Source organism: Protopterus annectens, chromosome 3.part0, assembly GCF_019279795.1.
Source record: "Protopterus annectens isolate FY-2018-M chromosome 3.part0, PAN1.0, whole genome shotgun sequence".
Lineage (NCBI taxonomy): Eukaryota > Metazoa > Chordata > Ceratodontiformes > Protopteridae > Protopterus > Protopterus annectens.
In genome coordinates this window covers 1,271,552,269-1,271,575,691 of record NC_056731.1, presented here as the reverse complement: position 1 = coordinate 1,271,575,691, position 23,423 = coordinate 1,271,552,269, and the positions used below count along the sequence as shown (strand labels likewise).

The window sequence follows — 23,423 nt, the reverse complement described above, 5'->3', positions numbered from 1 at the left end:
CCGAGGGTTCAGCTTATCTCGGAGGAGGAATAACAGTGGCTACAACTGGTATAGTAGTCTCCAGGACCAAATGGGTCGGACCCGAAAATAATCTGGTTAGCGCCAGCGACTTAAAGAGTTTGCGCACCACCCGTTCCATGTCATTGTCAGATAAGCTCCCGGTGGACCTGGACGATAGGGATGGAGAACGAGACCTGTGCAAAATGGGAGATCGCAGTGTAGGGGAAACTGGTGAAATCTCCACAGACCAGTTCCGAGAAGAGGTAACTTGTGGCTCCGAAGACTTTGGAGCCGAAGAACCAGGCTTGTCAATCAAGAAAAACTCTGACGGCTCCGAGGACTGTGGAACTGAGGAGGTAGTAGCCTTAACAATTTTAAGTAACTTGACTGGAGGATCCGAATGAGCCGATGCAGCAGGTGGGTGCCTCTTTTGATGTTTGTCCTTTTTTGAAGAAAAGGAGGAGGAAGAACTGTGGATAGCTTCCTCAAAGGTTGGCTTTAAAAGACCCTTAAGGATCAATTTGTTTCTCCTTTCTTGTAATACCCTGGTACTGAAGGAATGACAGAATGTACAATCCTCTTGTAATTGAATAGCTCCAAGGCAATATACACATATGACATGGGCGTCAGTGATGGACATCTTTTGTGAACACTTCTGGCATTTTTTGAAACCCGAAGGCTTATGTTCCCTCTCCTTTGGGTCTTTGGACATGATAATGACAAAGGACGACAATAGAACGAGAAATTCTAATTACTAAAACTACTATATATAGCTAACTACAGGGAAACACCGAGGAGACAGACAAACAAGGGAAGAAAATAGGGCCTCTAACTAAAATGGCCCTAAATCACAGAAAACACAACTACAAGCCCTGTAACTAAAATGGGCGAAGAACTCTCTAAATTAAACGAGCTGCTATTAAGCTATACAACAAGACACAACAACCACCACTACAAGGGATACAGTAAAGCCTACAAAAAACGACGGCCAAAGGCAGCACCAAGGGGAATAACAGCTATAAAAATCTAGATATACTGGTTCGAAGGCTAACTAACTACAATGCAAGAAAAAATATCCACTATGATATAGAAAGAGATTAAAGGTTCTAATAATGTAAGAAGTAGAAAAAATTTTCACAACTTAGCCACGGCCAAGAAGAGCGAATCCAACCTCAAAGTGGCAAACGAGGTTTAGGGTGTTACACTGCTGCATTATGGGATTGCTGCACTTCTCTTCCTTGAAAAACACCTCTGCAATATATTTACCCACCAGTTGCTTCTCCATTTTCCACAATTCACACTACAGGATAATAAACTCCAGCAAGAGGACACAGAAGGCTAAATGTCCTTTGTTGGGCATGGAGAGGTCAGACTGGAAAATCATAACCCTTACCAGTGAGAAGCCACCCAGGCTGGCAGTCTTCTCTCTAAGTCTCTTACAGATTCCTCCATGGAGATCTGTGTCTAGCCTTTCGAGTCAAAAAATACCCAACCTTCTTTGACCTCCTATTCCTTTACAAGACAAATGGTACCTCAAATACCCAGTTTAAGGGTCTAAACTTTTACTGACAGATAAATAAGACATGCTGGCATACTAGATTTATATCCCAATATATCATTCACCTCAGGGGCAAACTTCCATTACATGTCAAAAAGGCAAACTGAAGGTCATGTTGCTTAATGCTAGGAACCTTTACCTGAAAATGCATTCACTGGAGGCTCTCCTCGCACTGGAAGATGCAGACATCTGTACGGTCACGGAAACTTGGTTTAGGGCTGCACATAGCACACCTGCCTTACCAGGCTATACCTCATTCCACACATTCTGACCCCAAAATAAGGTCAGGAAGACTAAGGGTGGTGGAGTCTCTATTTTCATTAAGCACAGGCATACCTCCAGACTTGTTTGCCAGCATTACACACTGAAACTACTCCAGGTGCAACTGAGAGTTGGCAAGGCACCCATTCAAGTTATAGCAAGCTAAAGACCCCCCCCCCCATGACTCAGGACACCCACTCCTCCTACCTGGACCTATATGACTCCATCAAGGTACCCCCTAAACACCCTGACCTTTGGTGACTTAAACTACTCTATCATAGTATGGGTGAACTATTCCTGCACTAATGCGCTCACCTGATTCCTTGACTTAATCAGTTCTAACACACCAGACCAATTCGTCTCATCCCCCACAAGGGGGACATTTTGGACTTCGTTCTCACCAACATGGGTGACTGCTGCACCACTCCCATATTATGTTCGTCCCTGGTGAGATCAGATCATGGGTCTGTCTCATTCTAAGTTTCTATCCCATCCAACACCCCCCCCCCCCAGCCGTAACCAGGCTAAACTTCTCAAAAGTTGACTACAACCTTCTAAGGGAGGGTATCAGTAGCTTCACACCATCACCCCCTCAGAGAATGCAGACAACTATGTTGAACAGTATGCCAATGCGATATACAAAGATCATGTACAACTGCATGGTCTTAGCCATACCCAAAAAACTAAAACCTGCTCCTCAAGGAAACACAAGCCTGTCTGGTGGACATCCTCTATCAACAGGCTTTACAACAAAAGGAAGAAACTGTTGTCAAAGGGTAAAAGGAAACAGATTCCAAACTGGAAAATCGCACTCCTTGGCCTCAACAAGCAAATTAGATCACTAGCGAAAACCTCCAAACCCAATTATGAATCAAAACTAGCCTCCAAAACAAAAGGAAACCACAAAGTCTTCTTCAGTTATGTTAGAAATCCCAGGTTTGTTCCAAATTAGTACTTAACGGTATCACTTACACTGACCCTATTGACTTAGCCAACCTGCCAGCAGATAGGTTCAGCACAAACTTCATCCCCCTGTCCCCCAAAGGCCCATTCGACATCTCAGATACTGGTTCCGCACCTCATCTCCATAGATAAAGTGTTAAAGGCCCTATCCAAGGCAAAGAACACAGCTTCCACGGGACCGGATAGTATCACAGGCTGTATTCTGCATCATCTCCAGCAATAACTAGCTTCGCCATTGAGCACCCTATTCAACCACAGCCTAAAAGAACAGGCTTCATTCCAGCAGAGTGGAGAAAGTACAGTTGTGTACTTAACATAAATGTAGATGTTAGAGTGCATTCACTGTTGCAGTCATTACACTTGGGTTATCCTGCTGGCCTGCTACCCGCAGTCGGCCTGAATTCCAAAGTCCTGGTCCAGCGTCGGTTGCTGTCGCCTCTTCCCTGACGTCAGTGTGCCAGGGGTATATAAAATGCAGCAAAAGCCATTTTCTTCAGTTTTTCTTGCCCCAGATGTCAGGTGCCCCCAAGAAGGTAGGCAATACATATTGCTTATAAAAATATACAGCAAAATAAACAATACCTTCATCTACAAGCAAATATAGGTTGTATAGGACAGAGAAGTATAGATAAGTCCCAGCAAAGAAAGGGGGATGGTGGGTAACCTGGACTGCAACAGTGAATACATTCCAACATCTACATTAATGGTAGGTACACAACTGTACTATGTTCATCGTGTTTCACTGTTGCAGTCATTACACTTGGGTTGAACCCCAAAGCTGAGGTAGGGTGGCTGGGTCTAAATAGGATTAGGAATGGCTATGAGGCCCTGCAGAACTGCAGTGGCAAAGCCTGCTCTGGATTTAGAGTAAAGAGGTAAGTGATAATGCTTGGTGAAAGTGTGCACTGAACTCCAAGTTGCAGCCTCCAAAATTTACTTGGTTGGTACTCCTCTGAGAAAGGCTGCTGAAGTGGCTGCTGCCCTGGTAGAATGTGGCCTAATATTCTTAAGCACTGATTTGCCATGCTGTGCATAGCAGAAACGAATGCAGTGTCCTACCCATTTTGAAATAGTCTGCTTTGAAACAGCCTTTCCTTGTGATGCTGCAGCATATGCTACAAACAGTTGCTCAGTTTTTCTGAAAGCTTTTGTTTTGTCCAAGTAGAAGCGTAGCTGCCTGTGTATGTCCAAAGAGTGCAGAAGTCTCTCCCCTTTATTCTGGGGATTTGGATAAAATGTTGGCAAATGAATGGTTTGGTTAAGAGCCACACTGGATACTACCTTTGGCATAAATGTTGAGTTTGTCCTTAGAGAAACCCTGTCAAGATGAAAAATGATAAAAGGTTCCACTGCCATTAATGCCTGCAACTCTGAGACTCTTCTTGCTGAAGTCATTGCTAGGAGCAGAGCAGTTTTCCATGATAAGAATTTTATGTCAGCTGTACTGGCTGGCTCAAAAGGAGGCAGTGTGAGCTTTCGTAAGACAAAGTTGAGGTCCCATGTAGGTATCGGTGCTCTCCTTGGGGGTCTTATGTTTTTTGCCCCTCTGAGGTACTGTCTTAGCAGTGGATGTGAGAAAATAAGAGGTTCCGTATTGTAATGAGCTGAAATGGCAGAGGCATGGATCTTAATTGATGAAAAGGATAGGCCTTTGGTCCAGCATCTCAGTTAGGTATTGTAAAATCTGAGGAATATTTGGAACAAGTGGTTCAAGTCCTTGTGCCTGGTTCCAAGCATAGAATCTCTTCCATTTTTCTGCATAAGATTTCCTGGTGCTGGGCCTCCTGGCTTCCAAAATGACATCCACAACAGCTTTAGAGAGAGGTGTGTTCTGAGTGGCTATATTATTTGCCATGCAGCAAGATTTAAGGTTCTGAGTTGGCTGTGCAGTTTCTGATTGTTTTGTTGAGTCAGAAGATGAGGAATTTGAGGTAAAGTCCAGGCTTGGCCTAGAGACAAGCTCTTCAGGATTGGGTACCAGTGCTGGCGTGGCCAGTCTGGGGCAATCAGAATCATTTTTGGCTTCTCTTGTCTCACTTTTAGGAGTACCTTGGGGAGGAGAGGCAGTGGTGGAAAGGCATAAACTGTTAGGGTTTTCCAGCTGAATGATAGAGCATACCTTTCCATGCTTGTGAGTGACAAGTCCTTGTGCAGAATCTCTGTAGTTGGCAGTTGTGAGGGGAGGCAAATAGATCTATGTCTGGGCATCCCCATTTCCTTGTTATGCTGAAGACTTGTGGATCTAGTTTCCACTTATGAGGGTCCATGAGGTTTCTGCTTAGTTCTTCTGCCAGAGTATTTTTCTTTCCTGGCAGGAATTGTGCCTGCAGATGTACTTGATAGGTTAGCACTGTGTTCTACAAAGTCATGGCTTGCCTGCAGAGGGGGTAGGAATGTGTGCCCCCTTGCTTATGTACCACATAACTGTAGTATTGTCCGTCTTTAGCAATAGTTGTCCAGGATGTAGTAGATCCTCGAAGGCTGTCAGGGCATTCTGTACAGCTAGCATCTCTTTTTGATTGATATGAAGATGCATGTGGTCAGCGGGCCACTTGCCCTGAATACATTTTCCTTCCATGTATGCCCCCAGGCATAATCCGATGCATCTGTTGGTGTCTGCCTGGCTGTGGGTAAAGTGAAAGGTTGTCCCTTGTTGTGGTGACAGGCCAGTGCCCACCATCGAAACTCCTGTTGCAGGCAGGGAATGAGAGTTATTATTGTTTCCAGGCTGTGGCAATGTTGAGTCCAAACACTTTTTAGATACCATTGTAGCTTCCTCATATGCAGTCTTGCATACGGAATTAGCAGGATGCAGGATGCCATGAAGCCCAAAGCCTGCAGAATTTTTCTTGCAGGTAGCTGGGTCTTTGTTGACATCATTTGAAAGTAACGAGTCAGTTGCCTTTGCTTGTATGGCGTGAGATGAGCCATCTGGGCAGTTGCATTTAAACTTGCACCCCGGAATATTATCTCTTGAGAGGGCACTTGTTTTGATTTATTTTCGTTTACTGTGTATGCTAGACAAACTAGTAATCTTTTTACAAACACCAGATGCTTTAGTAGAATGTCCTTGCTCTCTACTTGAATAAGACAGTCGTCCAAGTAGGGATATATTTGAATTCCTTTTCGTCTGCAAAATGCAATTACCGGTGCCAGACATTTTGTGAAGACCCTGGGCACAGTAGATAAGCCAAAGGGCAGTGCAGAGAATTGGTAATGCACTGAGCCAGCTATGAATCTGAGGTATCTTCTGCATGATTGCCTGATTGGGACATGCAGGTATGCCTCTTTGAGGTCCAAAGTAACTAGCCAAGCCTTCTTTCCCAGCATGGGTAGAAGTTGCTGCAGTGTCAACATTTTGAATTTTGGAACTTCCAGGAAGGTATTTAGAATAGACAGGTCCGGTATTGGTCTCCAGGCTTTGTCCTTTCTGGGTACCAAGAAAAGTCTTGAGTAAAAACCTTGCTCCTGCTCTTGCTGTGGTTCTTTTTGAATAGCCCTCATGAGGGCAGGAATTTGTTTTTGTACTTCTGCCCATTGATTGTGTGGCAGGTCTGGCATACCTTTTGACCTTGGTAGGGTGTGAAAATGGAACTTGTAACCCTGAGAAACAATATTCAGTACCTATTTGTCCTGGGTGATCATGTGCCAATTTTGTGAGAAAAGTGCTAGTTTTCCCCCTAAGGGTGCTGCCAAAAGGCAAGTGCTTGGCATTTGTAGAGGGAAGTCATTGGGACTGTTTCCTATAAGGTTGTGATTTGTCTTTTCCGCTTTTGGGGGCTGAAGCACCCCATTGTTTAGGTCTGTATGAGCCTTGGGGCTGAGATCTGCCTCTTGGGCGTCTGTATCTGCCTCTTTGTGGCCTGACACTGGAAAGGACCAATTTTTAGAAGGTCAGTTCCTGCTAAATCCAGGTGGTTGAACCTGTAAGAATTCCTTTACTGTCTGCATTGATTTTGCTTTATCCTCCATTTTCTTTGCCTTAACACCAAAGTATCATGCTGTAATGGAGCATCCAATAATTTTGCTTTAACATGATCAGGTAAACTGTTGTTTTAACCAGGCATGCCTTCGAATGACAGAACCTCTAACTGCGGCTCTGCAAGAAGCCTCTAATGAATCAAAACCACATTGCAAAGTATGCTTTCCCACTTGTTCAGCTGCATGCAATAAATCCTGCATTTCCATGTTCTCAGGACATTCAGAGCTTGTAAGCATTTTCTGTTTTAGCAAAGACATTAGGTATTGTTGATATTTAAGCATGTGAAATTGGCAGTTTAAAGCCCTTACAGCTAAAGTAGCAGAGGTGTAAACTTTTTTCCCCCCATCTGTCCAGTGCTCTAGAATCCCTATCAGAGGGAACAGGTTTTTTTGCAGTGGAACCCTTGACCCCTTTGGGACCCTGAGAAATAGTTTCTGGATCAGCAGCAGGGTTTTTATAAAGAAATTTATGAGAATCTGGAACCCTGTAGTACCTACCTAGCTTAACTGGTGCAGGGGGTAAAGAATCAGGAGTCAAACTGGATTCAGAAAATACATCAACAATATCTAGTACAGGGGGGATAGCAAGAGGCCTGTGCTGAGGCAATAAGAGAAAGTCTCTGAGCCTTTTCTTGGATTCTGAATAATCCTGGCTCTCCCAATGGAAATGTTCCCTCATGGTGTGCAGGGTTTCCCCAAAAGAGTAGTCCTCAGGAGGAGAGGCTGAAGGGATAGAGTCCTCAGCATCAGAGTCCTCATAGGGAGGAAGAGAATACCCCTGTTCTGAAGAGGAATCAGAAGAAATAGAAACCTGGTCAGAGGAGTCATAGTCAGTGTCTTGCCTAGGCCTTTTATCAGGAGGGGGGTGGGAACCCCTGATTAAAGTAATTAGGTCCTCGGCCGTTTTGAGCATCTGTTTCTTTGGCATGGATGACTGTCCAGGAGAATGTTGTACTTGTTTCTTTGTCTTTAAAGGTATTTTAGACTTTGCCTTGGCTGCTGAAGTGGTCTTGATAGTAAGCTGTGTAGGTCTGAAAACACCCTCAGAAGCCGATGCCTGCTCAGCGGCTCCGGACCCATCTGAGGGAATAGTTTCCGTAGGCCCAACACCTTGAGTTTCCAGAGGTCTAGCTGTCTCCACGTGGGAGTCGGAGGTGGCCTGTGGCTCTGAGGTAGCGGGTGTCAGGGACTGCGAAAGCACCTCACTGAAAACCGGCGACTGGCCTAGAAGAGGCTTGTATGTTTTGGACCTCAGATGCCTGTCTTTTTCTTTGTCTTTGCGCTTTTTATGGACTCCGGTCGTCGGTTGTTCCAATGGCATTATACAGTTAAACCTTCAGCCAAAGTAATGTAAAGCAAAATCGAACCGACGCTTAATAGTGCGTTGGTTGAATCTAGCACAAAAACGACAACTAGCAACGTCGTGGTCAGGGCCTAGGCAAGGAATACAGTAAGAATGAAAATCCTTATGAGGTATTTGCTTCCCACAAGAAATACAATTGTTAACTTTTACTGACATCGGTCTGGAGCAAGAAAAAGTTTCCCCAACGGGGTACTTAGCTTTATTGAAGACTTCGGATCTGAAATTCAACTTCGAAAATCTCAGGAGTCGGCCGACCGGCACTTGCGAACTGCTTTTGCTTCGGGTACCGCACGGCAAGAAAGACTGGAGAAAATGGCGTCGGCTGCATCTTGTATACCCCCTGGTGCACTGACGTCAGGGAAGAGGCGACAGCAACCGAAGCCGGACCAGGACTTTGGAATTCTGGCCAACAGCGGGTAGCCTGCCAGCAGGATAACCCAAGTGTAATGACTGCAATAGTGAAACGCGAACATCTGCCATAGTCATCCCTTTGCACTAAGGTGGTGCCACTACTGACACTGGAAACTATCGTCCCATTAGCTTGACAAGTCTGATCTGTAAAGCCATAGAGTGTATTATTATGGATCTCAAACAAGGACATGAACAACGTCTAAGCACTTGACCCCACCCAGTTTGGATTCATCAAGGGCAGATCTTGCCTGTTGAACCTGAATGTTTTCTTTGAGACGGTCACCAAGGTCCTGGATGAGGGAAAGTCAGCACATACAGCTTACTTTGACTTGGCCATGACCTTTGACACAATCCCCCACTTGGGCATCATCAAAAAGCTAACACAGCTTGGAGTAAATCCTTATCTCATCAGGTGGGTGGCCAAATGTCTCACCGATATTACCCACAAAGTCAAAATAGGTGCCTCCACCTCCGACAGCAGAGCTGTCACTAGTGGTTTTCCCCAGGGATCTGTCCTGGGACCCCTACTGTTTGGCATCTACTTCTCAGAGATCCAGGCAAAGACAAAAGGCCTGTGGCTGACCAGGTTTGCAGATGACTAAGTTTGGTGTTGTCACTGACTTCCCAAATGATTTCATACTGCAAGAGGGTTTCACAGCAACAAATTACTGGTGCTAAAGTCATGGCCTTAAGTTAAATGCAAAATAATGTATTATACCATTTGGCAAAAACATGGCCCCTACTGATTACCAAATCAACGGCAACCCCTAAGTACACAACCTGTGGTGAGAGACGTGGGTACTCACGCTGACAACAATCTGACATTCGACCATCATATAGTGGCAGTGGTTAGAAAAGCCTCTTTTCTTGGTTCATCTCATAAGTAAAAGGATTGCATCCAGAAAAAAAAGGAGGCTATTACCTCTGTACTCCTCCCTCACTAGGCCAATAATTGAGTATAACTTCCTGCTTGGTATGTACCTCTCCAACCACCTGCACCAACTGGAAAGGCCACAGAAATACCTCAAAGAGAATCCATGGCCTCCAACACCTATCCTATGTGGACAAGCTCAAAGCACTATCACGCTATTCGGTATCATACAGACTGCTCAGAGGTGATCTGTATCTCGCATACAAGGCGATTTTGGACCCTGCCCTACTTGAGATGCTCCATATCCGTAAGTCTAACTCCTCATACATTACCCGCTCAAAAGGCCTAAATCTAATATGTGACATCAACAAAACCTGCTGGAAAGACAAGTTGGTCTCCCAGAGGCTGCCCAGTCTCTGGGATAGACTTCCCATACACGTCAGAGTATGTCACTGACTGTCTTCAAGCACAACCCTGATGAGTAGATGGGAAATCACAAATTTGCCCCAGGGGTTCCACCTGTGTCCCTCATTGAAAGGGGCGACAGGTTCTGATTGAGGTTTCTTTTTTTTTTGCGGGGGGTATAAACTCGTGGCTAGGGTTGTAAGCCCCTCAGGGCCATTAGCCTAGCAACCTCCTATGATCAGATAAACCTAGATAACTGGATAGATAGTCAGCTATACACTATCGTCCTTGGTCCATCTTCTCTTATCCCACTTGAGGGCTGAAAACTTTTGAATTTCATTTTTTTTTTTGGCTAGGCTTGCAATAGTCTGTAGACTGACTGCACAGCACTTGCCTTAGGAACCTATGAACAGGTAAGACGATGACTTTCTGCTAGAGGCTGCAGCCTCATAGCTGACGAAATTGAACTTAGCTAGCCAATGTGCACTCAGAAGTTAAACAAGCATACAGGCTTTAGGTCTCATCTGCTGTTCTTGCGCCGGCCTGAGACTAAGGTTCTTTGGCCAGTCCCCTTGAAGGATGTCCTCCCATGCCAATAGCAAGGTGCACAGCACTGCTGAAGACCTCAAAAGCTTCTCTTGCTAATGTCTGTAATGATTGGTTAAAGTGTTAGCACCTCTGACAGCTGTTAAAGATTCCTTTATGGGGGGGGGGGGTCTCTTGAGGTGGCACTGACCTGTGATCCAGTGTGCCTAGAGTGAATCTTCCATCTATACTTTTTCAACATTAGAACAAGTGCTCCAGCAATACAAGTTAGGAGAGCCAACTCCTAAAGTTTTGGGATAGTATGTACCTCTACATACTCAAGCAAGTACATCGCACAGACCATGGTGGGACATGCATTTGAAGGAATTCTACAGCTAAACAGCCAAAAAATCAGGCAGAAGAAATCGGTTCATAAGTGTTCCACTAAATGCAGATAGCCCATAAAAAATCTTTACATGTATAAAGCACAAAAATTAAATTATTTTACTGATGATTTATAAACTAACACTGGCAAAAAACAAAAAGTCTAGTATATTTTTCTCTGTGTTACGGTTTTATTTTTAAAGCTTCTGAAGAGTACAATGTATTGTTAAAGATGCATGCAAAGTTTGGATCTACTTTGTCCTTCCAAAGCTCGATGACCTGATAACACACCTTAAAACTATACAGTTTTTCCATTCACTAACACACCACAATAACACTGCATGAAGCAGAGTTTAAGAGAGCTTATTCCATCCCTTATCTGTAAGCATTCGACTTCTAAGACTGCATCAATTTGGTAAAATGGGAAATCTGACGACTCATTTTCTCATAGCTGGTGCAACTCAAGAAGCAATATATTTATAATTTGGAAATGAGGATGGGGCTGGGGGTTTGCTGCAAGGAGGTTGCACACGTCCTACTATTGTAATAAAGCAAGTAGCCTGTGGTGGCCTACTAGGCACTAGCAAGATGATTTGCTTTAAATTGCCTGGGATGGTAAGCTTGGATAATTTGAAGGACAGCTCAAGATTATGATGAACTCCAAGTCATAAAGATATACATTTCAAAAGACTATAAAATGGCAATTACTGCTAGAGACGAGTACAAACGTTAGTAGTTAGAGAACTCAGAGAGAGAAAAAGGTGAAGCACTGAAATGTTTGACAAACAAATGTGAACTTCCCCCAAAAGCAGAAAGGTTTTCATTTAAAAGCACTGATTTACATGCTATAAAACACAATTCTTAATTATAAAATCTCACCTTGCTGGGGTGGTCTGTATGGTGGAATCTGTCGTTGGCCCATCATATGACCTCCTTGGCTGACCTGATTCATCATTCCCACAGGTGGCTGCTGTCCTTGGTAAGGTTGTCCTCCTTGAGGCATACCATACTGCTGTGAAGAAGGCTGCTGATGCATTATAGGACCTGCAGGACAAGACATGAATCACAAATGTTATTCTCTCAGATGTCCAAGCCACATCAGACGTTCACACACTGGACAGTCACACTCAAACTATGCTGTTTCACAGATGTAATGAAGGTGAATTCTCACACAAAAAGTACAACACGTAACTTAGGAGTCACGCTAAGCATGGAGTACAATTTTATTTTAGAAATTAAAACAAATATTCATTTTGCTTCTGGTTAATCACAGACATGCACAATAGCCAGATGTCTATTTTCATTTATTACTGAGAAGCAAAAACAGTTAGTAGAGAAAAAAAAAAGAAGAGCAAATTTTCTTCTAAACATTTCATGTTAACGCATATAGTCATGCTACAGTGCAGCACAGACTCCTCAGAGCACATCTGTATTTTCACATTTAACTTGCCTATACTGCTACTCAATTACTATATAGTGCGTCTGCAAATAATCACTTAATTCAACAAAACACTAAAACAAACCTGCATTTTGAGAAAGATGCAGTGTGCCTGTTATTCAACATCCTGCTGCCCTATAACTACATCACTAACATATCTTCTCCCTACTACACAGTCATTCCTCAACTCTCACTCTTACATATAACCCTTCAGTTTCCTCTCACACTCATTGTCTCCACGCATCCAGCTTAACAACCCCTTCCAATCCCATGCATCTATCCATCCACCCAGGTCCTATAAGTTCATCCATATCACCTTCTTTTTCTATATCTCCTCTGCTTTCATTTTTAGTCAGATGGTCACACACACAAGTCTAATCCTCTTTTCTCATGACTAAATCCCACAACCTGCTGATCCTTAAAATACAGACCCACTTAATAAAGTACACCTCACTACCACAGACCTTACTCCATACATTTACTACAATCTTCTTAAAGGAAATATGGAAGAGAAAGACTCTATACTGCATTCCCGGATACTAAAAATTTAAACTATGTTCAATAAAAAAGAAAAAAGAAAAAAAAAAGTGAATTCTGAAAAACTATCGCTCTTAAATGGATACACTAGACTTATCTGGGTTTTCAGGTAAGTGTTGTGTGTTTGAGGATAATGGGTAGGGATTTTAGTGTGTCTGCGCGGTGATGTTTGTTGTGTGTTTGTGTGTTTACTGCGACCTCTGGGTTAGAATATATAAGTAGGGGAGTTTGGGGGGTGTTTGGTTTAGGTAGGTTAAGTGTGTGTGTGTTATGTTTGTTTAGTTAGGTAGGTGTATGTGTGTGAATATGTCCTGGTTTGTGTGCGTGTGATTGGTCACGATTGTAGTATTCTTGATTGTGGGTTTTCGTTTATGTGATTTTTCGACTATTCAGTCTCGAAATACTGAAATTCGACATTTCAGTATTTCGAGACTGTATAGTGAATCCCTCTTAAATACATCTTTGCAAGGGGAGAGGCCTAAGTTACACATTTATAGCATTTCTGCGACGATGTTTTGCTACATCCCTACTACCTACAGACACGAACTCTGACATTACTGTACCAGACAGTAAGGAAAATACTCAGAAATACCCCCAACCCCTGATTTAACATTTATTTATCTACATTTACATTTGTAATTCAACAATTCTGAGGAATGAACTTAAAGATCTCAGAATTGCAACATACATATACAACCACACAAGAGAGCTGATGAAAGTGGTATCTCCAATTACAATGGTACACACCTACAAAGGCTTTTAGCAACTTAAGAAAATTCTTACAGAAACAAAAAAAAAATCACCATCCAAACACAACAAAGAATATATCAATCTACCATAAAATCAATTCTGCTTTATACAGCAGCTACATGAACTCAGCTTGACTACCATCATCCAAAAACTGGGACCTTTACAAGTGTACAACTTCAAATAAAATTCTAACCATCAGTCTAAAGGGTCTCCAAAAAAATGCTGATATACAAGCAATGTGCCAATCAGTTGAAAGAACAAGTATGGCTGTGTACACTAACTGTAAATGTAGATGCTAGAGTGCATTCACTGTTGCAGTCCTGACTTGTGGGATTTCTCACTGCAGAAGCCTTTGGCTGCCTAGATCACCAGAGAAAAATCTCCCTCCTCCTACAGCCAGCAGACATCCTAACAGACGTCTGTACTGTCGGACATAAAGTGAGTCGGATAGTGCCATGAGCTCAGTTTTTTCTTGCCCCCAGATGGGCCTTGATGTCTTGGGTCTGGAACAAAAACTTAAGAATGGGAAGGGTAGGAAGAAGATTCCCCTGACTGAGGAGAAACTTGTCAAGGTCTACCTTGTAGGTTGGCGGGGTGGAAAGGGAGGGAAAGAAAGTACAGTTTTGTACACTTACCATAAATGTAGATGTTAGAGTGTATTCACTGCTGCAGTCATCACATTTGGGTTATCCCTACCAGGGTAGCCCTCGGCCGGACCTAATACCAGAGACTTAGTATCGCTGCTTCGGTTGCTGTCGCTTGAGGACTGATATCAGGTCGTCAGTACTATAAAGTAAGGGAGCTGATGCCATTACATCTGTTTTTCTTGCCCTAACCTGTCAGGAGCCCCCAAGTAGGAGGCCAGACTCTGGTGGATGAACCCCACCAGTGGAAAATATATACCAATAAGTCCCTTGTAAGGAAAGGAGAACAAGTTTGAATGGTGGTAAAAAGGAGAAAGAGAAAAAAGGGGGAGGGAAACCAGGACTGCAATGGTGAATACACTTGAACATCTACATTTATGGTAAGTGTACACAACTGTACTATGTTCTTCATGTTTCAATGTTGTAGTCATCACAAGTAGGTTGATTCCCAAAGCTGAGGAAAAGGGTGGAGGCGGTAAAGGAAACTAGGGGCTGGCTAGGATGGCCTGAAAGACTGCAGAGACAAACCCTGCCCTGGATTTGGAGAAGGGAGGCAGGTGGTAATGCTTGGTAAAACTGAAAACAGATGTCCAGGTGGCAGCCTCCGTGATGCTCCTGGTGGGGACTCCCCTTAGAAAAGCTGCAGAGGTTGATGCTGCTCTGGGTAGAGTGTGTCCTGACCCCCTTGGGGGGAGGCTTTCTACGTTGTTTGTAGCAGAAATGGATATAGTGTGCTATTCATTTGGAGATGGTTTGTTTTGATATGGCCATGCCCTCTGCCCCTGGTGCAATGCTGACTAGTAACTGGTCAAATTCCCAAAAGGACTTAGCCCTATCAAGGTAGAATCTGAGCTGTCTGTGCACAGCTAAAGAGTGCAGGATCATTTCCCCCTTATTTTGAGGATTAGGTAAAAAGGTGGGCAAATGGATAGATTGGTTGAGAGCCACACTGGACACCACTTTAGGCATGAAAGTTCGGCTAGTACTGAGGGAGACCCTGTCAGCATGAAAAATAATAAGGGTTCCACAGCCATAAGTGCTTGCAGCTCAGACACTCTTCTAGCTGATGTGATGGCCAGAAGCAAGACAGTTTTCCAAGAGAGAAATGTCAACTCTGCTGATGCTGCAGGCTCAAAGGGGGGTAGCGTGAACTTTTCCAACACAAAGTTAAGGTCCCAAGCAGGGGTGGCGGCTCTTCTGGGTGGCCTTAAGTTGTTAGCCCCTCTCAGGAACTGCTTGATGAGAGGGTGAGAGAAGAGAGGTGGCTCAGTGCTGTAATGAGCAGAGATGGCAGAGGCATGGATATTAATGGAGAAGGAGAGGCCTCTGTGGAGTAGGTCTGCTAGGTAATCCAGGATGAGAGGCAAGGAGGGCTGTGCTGTAGTGCTGTATCCACTCCTTTAGTGTGAATCCAGGAAAGTACAGTTGTGTACACTTACCGTAAATGTAGATGTTCGAGTGTACTCACTGTTGCAGTCATTACATTTGGGTAATCTGCTGGCAGGTTGCCCTCAGTCGGCCTGAATTCCAAAGTCTTGGGTCCTACGTCGGTTGCTGTCTCCTCTTCCATGACGTCAGGTCGTCAGGGGTATAAAACAAGCAGCCGGCACCATTTTCTTTAGATTTTCTTGCCCCAGATGTCAAGTGCCCCCAAATGGATAGCAAAAATATATGTATCAGCTATATATACATGCAACAATACAAACTTTACCTTCATCTACAAGCTAATGCACCACAAAGGTTGTAGAAGATAGTGAAGGAAAGAGAAACTCCAGAATAAAAAGAGGGATGGCGGACAGGTAACCTGGACTGCAACAGTGAATACACTCGAACATCTACATTTATGGTAAGTGTACACAACTGTACAATGTTCTTCGTGTTTCACTGTTGCAGTCATTACATTTGGGTAGAATCCCAAAGCTATGGATGGGAGGCTGGAGCTAAACTGCATTAGGGGCGGCTATAAGGCCCTACAGAACTGCAGTGGCAAAGCCTGCCCTGGACTTAGAGTAGAGAGGCAAATGATAATGCTTTGTAAAAGTGTGAACAGAACTCCAAGTAGCAGCCTCTAGAATGTCTTTGGTTGGTACTCCTCTGAGAAAAGCTGCTGATGTACCTGCAGCCCTGGTGGAATGAGACCTAATGCCCTTGGGCACCGGTTTGCCATGGTGCAAGTAGCAGAAACAAACATAGTGGCTTATCCACTTTGAAATAGTCTGCTTTGAAATAGCCTTTCCCTCTGATCCTGTAGCAAATGTCACTAATAACTGCTCAGTTTTTCTTAGAGCTTTAGTCCTGCTCAAGTAGAAACTTAGTTGTCTGTGTACGTCCAAGGAATACAGAATCAGCTCCCCCTTGTTCTGCGGATTTCAATAAAAAGTTGGCAGATGAAAAGTTTGGTTAAGAGCCACAATGGAAACCACCTTTGGCATAAATGAAGGATTGGTCCTGAGGGACACTCTGTCTGGGTAAAATATGATAAAAGGCTCCACAGCCATGAGGGCCTGTAGCTCTGAAACCCTTATTGCTGAAGTAATTGTCAGGAGCAGAGCTGTTTTCCATGATAAGAACTTTAGATCTGCAGTAGCAGCTGGTTCAAATGGAGGCAGGGTGAGTTTTTCCAACACAATTGAGGTCCCATGCAGGAATTGGTGATCTTCTGGGAGGCCTTAAAATTTTGGGCCCTCTAAGATACTGCTTTAGTAAAGGATGAGAAAAGATTGGTGGCTCTGTGTTGTAATGAGCCGAGATGGCAGAGGCATGGATTTTTATAGATGCAAAAGATAGGCCTTTGCAAGCATCTCAGTCAAGTATTGTAAAATCTGAGGAATATTTGGCTCTGCTATGTCAGTTCCTTGTGCTTGGTTCCAAGCACAGAATCTCTTCCATTTATCAACATAAGATTTTCTAGTACTAGGCCTTCTGGCTTCCAAAATGACATCCATCACAGCTTTACTGAGTGTTGGTGTTTGAATAACTACATGATCAGCCATGCTGCCAGGTTCAGTGTTTGGAGCGGATTGTGCAGGATCTGATTGTTTTGCTGGGACAGTAAGTTGAGGTATATGAGGCAAATACCAACCTGGTATCCTTAGGATTGGGTACCAGTATTGGCGGGGCCAGTCCGGGGCAATTAGTATCATCTTTGGTTTCTCGTCTGACTTTTAGTAGGACCTTGGGAAGAAGAGGCAGAGGAGGAAAGGCGTAAACTGATAGGTTTTTCCAACTGAAGGATAGGGCGTCCACTTTCCATGCTTATCTGTGACAAGTCCTTGTGCAGAATTTTTCCAGTTGATAATTCTGAAGAGAGGCAAATAGGTCTATGTCCGGGCTCCCTCATTTCTTTGTTATCATGCGGAAGACTTGTGGATCTAGTTTCCACTCGTGAGGGTCCATAAGGTTTCTGCTTAAATAGTCTGCCAGAGTATTTTGCTTTCCTGGCAGGAATTGAGCTTGAAGATGTACTTGGTAAGTCAAGGCTGTGTCCAACAGTGCTATGGCTAGTCTGCAAAGGAGGTATAAGTGCGTGCCCCCCTGTTTGTTTATACACCACATAACTGTGGTGTTCTCAGTCTATCAGTAGTTGTGCTGGATGAAGTAAGTCCTTGAAGGCTGTCAGGGCATTTTAAACAGCTAACATCTCTTTTTGGTTGATATGCAGATGCATTTGTTTTGGGGTCCATATGCCCTGAATGCATCTTCCCACCAGGTGGGCCCCCCATGCATAATCTGATGCGTCTGTTGTTAAAGTTTGGCTGGTAGGGGGTAGAGTGAAAGCCCGTCCCACGTTTTGGTGACATGCCTTTGCCCACCATAGAAACTCCTGTTGTAGGCAGGGAATGAGAGGAATCATTGTTTCCAGACTGTGACAATGTTGACTCCATAAACGTTTTAGGTACCACTGTAGTTTCCTCATATGCAGTCTTGCACATGGAATCAGAAGAATGCAGGATGCCATGAACTCCAAAGCCTGCAGCGCTTTTCTTGCAGATAACTGGGCTTTTGTTGCCATCAGTTTGAAGTAGTAAGTAGTCAGTTGCCTTTGTCTGGCGTGAGGAAAGCCATCTGGGCAGTTGTAGTCAAGCTTGCACCCAGGAATGTTATCTTTTGAGAGGGTACCAGTTGTGATTTCTTTTTGTTTATTGTGTACCCTAGGCATGTTAGAAGCCTTTTCACAAACGCCAGATGCTGAAGAAGAATGTCCTTGTTCTCTGCTTGAATGAGACAGTCGTCCAAGTAAGGATATATTTGTATACTTTGTCTGCAAAATGCAATTACTGGTGCCAGGCACTTTGTAAAGACCCTGGGTGCAGTAGATAAGCCAAACGGCAGTGCAGAGAATTGGTAATGCTTTTTCCTGTTCTGGTACTGGCTGAATAGCCTCCATATTCATGAGGGATGTAACCTGTTTCTGTGCTTCTGCCCATTGATTTTTTGGCAGATCTGGCCAACTGTTTGCAATTGGCAGAGTGTGGAAGTGGAATCTGTATCCCTGAGATACTATGTTTAACACCCACTTTTCCTGGGTTATTAACTGCCAATTTTGAGCATAAAGTGCTAATTTTCCCCCTAAGGGTGCTGCCAAAAGATAAATGCATGGTGATGGCAGTGGGAAGTCATTGAGGCGGTTTACTGTAGGGTTGTGCTTTATTTCCTCCAGATTTGGAGGTAAAAGCACCCCATTGCTTTGACCTGTAAGAATCCTGTGACTGGTATCTAGAACCTTTAGGGCACCTGGATTTGCCCCGTTGAGCTCTGTCGGACACAGGAAAGGACCACTTTTTTGTAGGCCAGTGTCTACTGAATCTTGGTGGCTGCACTTGCAGGAAGTCTTTTATAGTTTGCACAGACGTAGCTTTGTCTTCAATTTTCTTTAAAACCTCTTCTGCCTTAATACCAAACGGAGTATCATGCTGTAAAGGTGCATTAAGCAATTTAGCTTTAACATGATCAGGCAAATGTTGCTCTTTTAGCCAGGCATGCCTCCTAATCACAGATCCAGTAACTGTGGCCCTGCAGGAGGCCTCTAAGGAATCAAAACCACATTGCAAAGTATGCTTTCCAACTTGTTCTGCTGCATGCAATAATTCCTGCATTTTTTTATTTTCTGCACATTCAGAAATCAACACCATTTTCTGTTTCAGTAATCCCATAACATGTTGTTGATACTTGAGCATATGAAACCGGCAGTTTAAGGCCCTAATTGCCAAGGTTGCAGATGTATAAACTTCTTTCCCCATCTAGCCACTGCCCTGGAATCTGTCAGAGGGGGTATGATTTTTTGCTGTTGAGGCCTTAACACCTTTTGGACCCTGTGAAATGGTTTCAGGGTCAGCAGCAGGGTTTCTAAATAAAAATTTGAGAGAGTCAGGAACCCTGTAATATCTGTCTGGCTTGCTAGGAGCCGGAGGTAGAGAGTCTGGAGTCAAACTTGACTCCGAAAACACATCATCCACAATGTCTAAAACAGGAGGTATGGCTAAAGGCCTATGCTGAGGGAGGAGGAGGAAATCCATGAGCTTCTTTTTTGATTCTGAGAAATCTGGACACTCCCAGTGAAAATGCTCCCTCAAAGTATGCAAGATTTCTCCAAAGGAATAATTTTCAGGAGAAGCAGATGGGATAGATTCCTCTGCATCAGAATTATCATAGGGTGGTATAGATAATTCCTGATCAGAAGAGGAATCAGAATAGAAACCTGATCTGAAGATTCATAATCAGTGTCTAGCCTAGGCCTCTTATCAGGAGGGGGTTGGGAACCCCTGATCAAGGTAATTAGGTCTTCAGCCATTTTGATCATCTGCTTTTTGGGCATAGAGGCCTGTGCACGTGGCTCATGCGTCTTTTTTTAGCTTTAGAAGTTGCTTTTGTCTTTGATTTAGAAGCTAGCGTCAGTTTTATATAAAATTTTGTGGCCTGAATACACCCTCAGAAGCCGGTGCCTGCTCAGCGGCTCCATATTCAGAGGGAAAGACATCCACGGGTACAATACTTAGAGAATCTCGCGGAGTGCCGGACTCCACATGGGTCTCGGTAGGGGTCTGCGACTCGAAAGTAGTGGGTATCAGGGGCTGCAAAAGCGCCTCACTGAGTACCAGCGAACCAGCGACTGGCTTAGGAGAAGCTTCGTCGGTTTTGGACCTCAACGGTCTGTCTCTGTCCTCTTCTTTTCATTTTGTGTGTACTTCCGTAATCGGATTGCTATCCGATGACATTTCAGGATAGTTAAATCTGTTTCCAAAATATTCTGAGGCAAAGATACACAGACGCTAAATAGTGCGTTGATTAAATCTAGAACAAAACCAATAGCTAGGCGCACGTTATGATTAGGGCCCTAGGCAAGGAATACAGTATTAATGGAAATCCTTATGAGGTATTTGCTTCCCACAAGTAAGGCAATTAACTTTTTCTGACATCGGTATGGAGCAAGAAAAAAAGTTTCCAAAACGGGGTACTTAGCTTTAGTGAAGACTTTGGTTCTGAAACTCTAATTCGAAAATTTCAGGAGTCGGCTGACCAGCACTTGCGAACTGCTTCTGCTTCGGGTACCACGCGGCAAGAAAGACTAAAGAAAAAGGCGTTGGCTGCTTGTTTTATACCCCTGACGAGCTGACGTCATGGAAAAGGAGACAGCAACCAACGCAGGACCCAAGACTTTGGAATTTAGGCCGACTGAGGGCAACATGCCAGCAGATTACCCAAATGTAATGACTGCAACAGTGAACCACAAAGAACATCAATTCAATATCTTTTCCACTTGTCAGCATAGGATTTCCTTGTACTGGGTCGTCTGGCTTCACATAAAACATCCAGTACCCTGCTTGCTTAGGCTGGCCACTGGAGGAGAAATCAAGGGATAAAAGCCAGGCTGCAAGGTTCAGGGTCTGCAACTGTGGATGCAAGAACTGTCCCTCCTGCCGAGTCAGGAGAATAGGGATTCCGGGTAAGTGCCATGGAAGCAATGGTGACGGACTGCGCAGTAGTGGGTACCAGTGCTGGTGTAGGCAGTCTGGGGCAATCAGGATTTCCCTTGGTCTTTCCTCCCTTATCTTGAGTAATACTCTTGTAAGAAGAGGTTGAGGAGGAAATGCACAGATTGAGAGGTTTGCCCACTGGAAGGATAGGGCATCCACTTTCCAGGCCTTGCTGTGAGGTACCCTGGTGCAGAATTTGCTGAGCTAGTGGTTGTAGGTGGAGGCAAATAGGTCCACCTTCGGAGTACCCCATTTCTGAGTCACAAGGCTGAAGGTGTTGTGGTTTAATTGCCACTCGTGTGGGTCTAGGAGATTTCTGCTTAAATTGTCTGCCAGAGTGTTTTGGTTGCCTAGCAGGAACTGAACTTGCAGGTGAATATGCATGGTTGAGGCCATGTTCCACAGGGTCATGGCTAGCCTGCAGAGTGGATACCCCCCTGCTTATGTACCACATCACTGTGGTGTTGTCGGTTTTGATTAGTAAGGGCCCTGGTGAGAGTAGGGATCTGAAAGCTGTCAGAGCATGAACAGCTAGCATCGCTTTTTGGTTGATGTGCAGATGAATTTGATTTGGGCTCCAGTGGCCCTGAATGCACCTGCCGTCCAGTGCACTCCAAGCATATCTAATGCGTCTGCGGTTAGGGTCTGGGTGGTGTGGGGTTGTGTAAAGGATAGCCCCTTGTGGTTGCATACTGCTGCCCACCAAAGGAACTCTTTCCTTAGTCAAGGTATCATGGGTATGATTGTTTCCAGGTCCTGAGAATGTTTGCACCAAAAACGTTCAGTACCATTGAAGTTTCCTCATATGCAGTCTGGCATATGGAATTAGTAGAATGCAGGAGGCCATGAACCCTAGACCCTGCAGGATTTTCCTTGCAGATAGCTAGGTTCTGGTGGCCATTTGAGCGAAGTAGCCTGTCAGATAGGCTTGTTTTTCTGGAGTAAGGAATGCCATCTGGGATGCTGTGTCCAAGCTTGCTCCCAGGAATGTAAATTTTTGACTGGGGACTAGTTTGGATTTCTCTTCGTTGACAGTGTACCCCAGGGAGGTTAGAAGGTCCTTTACAAATGTCAGGTTGCTGCAACAGCTTTTCCTGTCTGCCTGAATTAGGCAATCGTCCAAGTAGGGGTAAATCTGAATATTTCTCCGTCTGCAATAGGCAATGGCTGGTGCCAGGCATTTTGTGAAAACTCTGGGAGCAGTGGATAAGCCAAAGAGAAGTGCAGAGAACTGATAATGCATAGATCCTGCCCTGAAATGTAGGTATTTCCTGCAGGAGTCCCTTATTGGGATGTGCAGATAGGCCTCCTTTAGGTCTAGGGTGGCTAACCAGGCGCCTTTGGACAGCACAGGGAGAAGCTGATGTAGGGTGAACATTTTGAATTTTGGTACCACCTGGAAGGTGTTTAGAATGGGTAGATCTAAGATTGGGTGCCAGGTGTCCTCTTTTCTGGGTACCAGGAAAAATCCGGAATAAAAACCTAGGCCTAGCTCTTCTGCAGGAACAGGCTGAATTGCCCTTATAGAGAGCAGGGACTAAAGTTGGTTTTGTGCATCTGTCCACTGGTTTGGAGGAAGTTCAGGGAACCCTTTGGGGTTGGCAGTGTGTGGAAATAAAATTTGTACCCCTGGGACACTAATGTTGAGGATCCATCAATCGGTGATGGAGGTCCAGTTTTTTGCATGGTGGGCATGTTTTCCTCCTAGGGGCACGAGCAATTGGGCAGAGATAAGGGGTGGAGTTGAGAAGTCATTTTGAATTCTTTCTAAGGGGGTGGCTTAGCACTCCCTTCTTTAGAAGTGGATGAACTCCTTTGCTTAGATCTCTGCATACCCGGAGACTGTAATCTGGTGGGGGGGGGGGTCTGTTTCCCCTGGGTCTAGTTTGAGATGTCTTGAGGGTGCTGGAAAGGGGCCAATTCTTTGAGGGGCAATGCCTACTAAATCTTGGAGGCTGCACTTACAAAAACCTTTGACTGTCTGCATAGACTTAGCCTTTTCTTCCATCTTTTTTTAAAACTGCTTCTGCTTTGGTGCCAAACAGATTGTCCTAATTCAGAGGACTGTCCAATAATTTTGATTTGGCATGGTCTGGCAAGGTCTGCTCCTTAAGCCAGGAATGCCTTCTAAGTACAGAACCTGTGACTGCTGCCCTGCAAGATGCTTCTAGGGCGTCAAACCCACATTGCAGGGTAGGCTTACTGGCTTGCAGAATGCATAAGCTCCTGTAACACTATTTTCTGCACAGTCAGAAAATGTAGACAATTTTTGCTTAAGTCCCATAGTATGTTGCTGGTACTTCTGCATGTGGAACTGACAATTTAATGCTCTAATGGCGAGAGTTGCAGAGGTGTATA

The 23,423-nt window shown here is 44.3% G+C and overlaps 1 protein-coding gene across 1 annotated transcript in view; it reads right to left on the bottom strand.

The window, feature by feature from the left end:
* The window catches only part of LOC122797057 (protein SSXT-like), a 1,137,981-nt gene that overhangs the window by 791,959 nt on the left and 322,599 nt on the right, over positions 1–23,423 (bottom strand). The window contains exon 3 of the mRNA XM_044065833.1: positions 11,602–11,766. Within this exon, the coding sequence (XP_043921768.1) occupies positions 11,602–11,766 (165 nt within the window). The remainder of the gene's footprint in view (positions 1–11,601; positions 11,767–23,423) is intronic.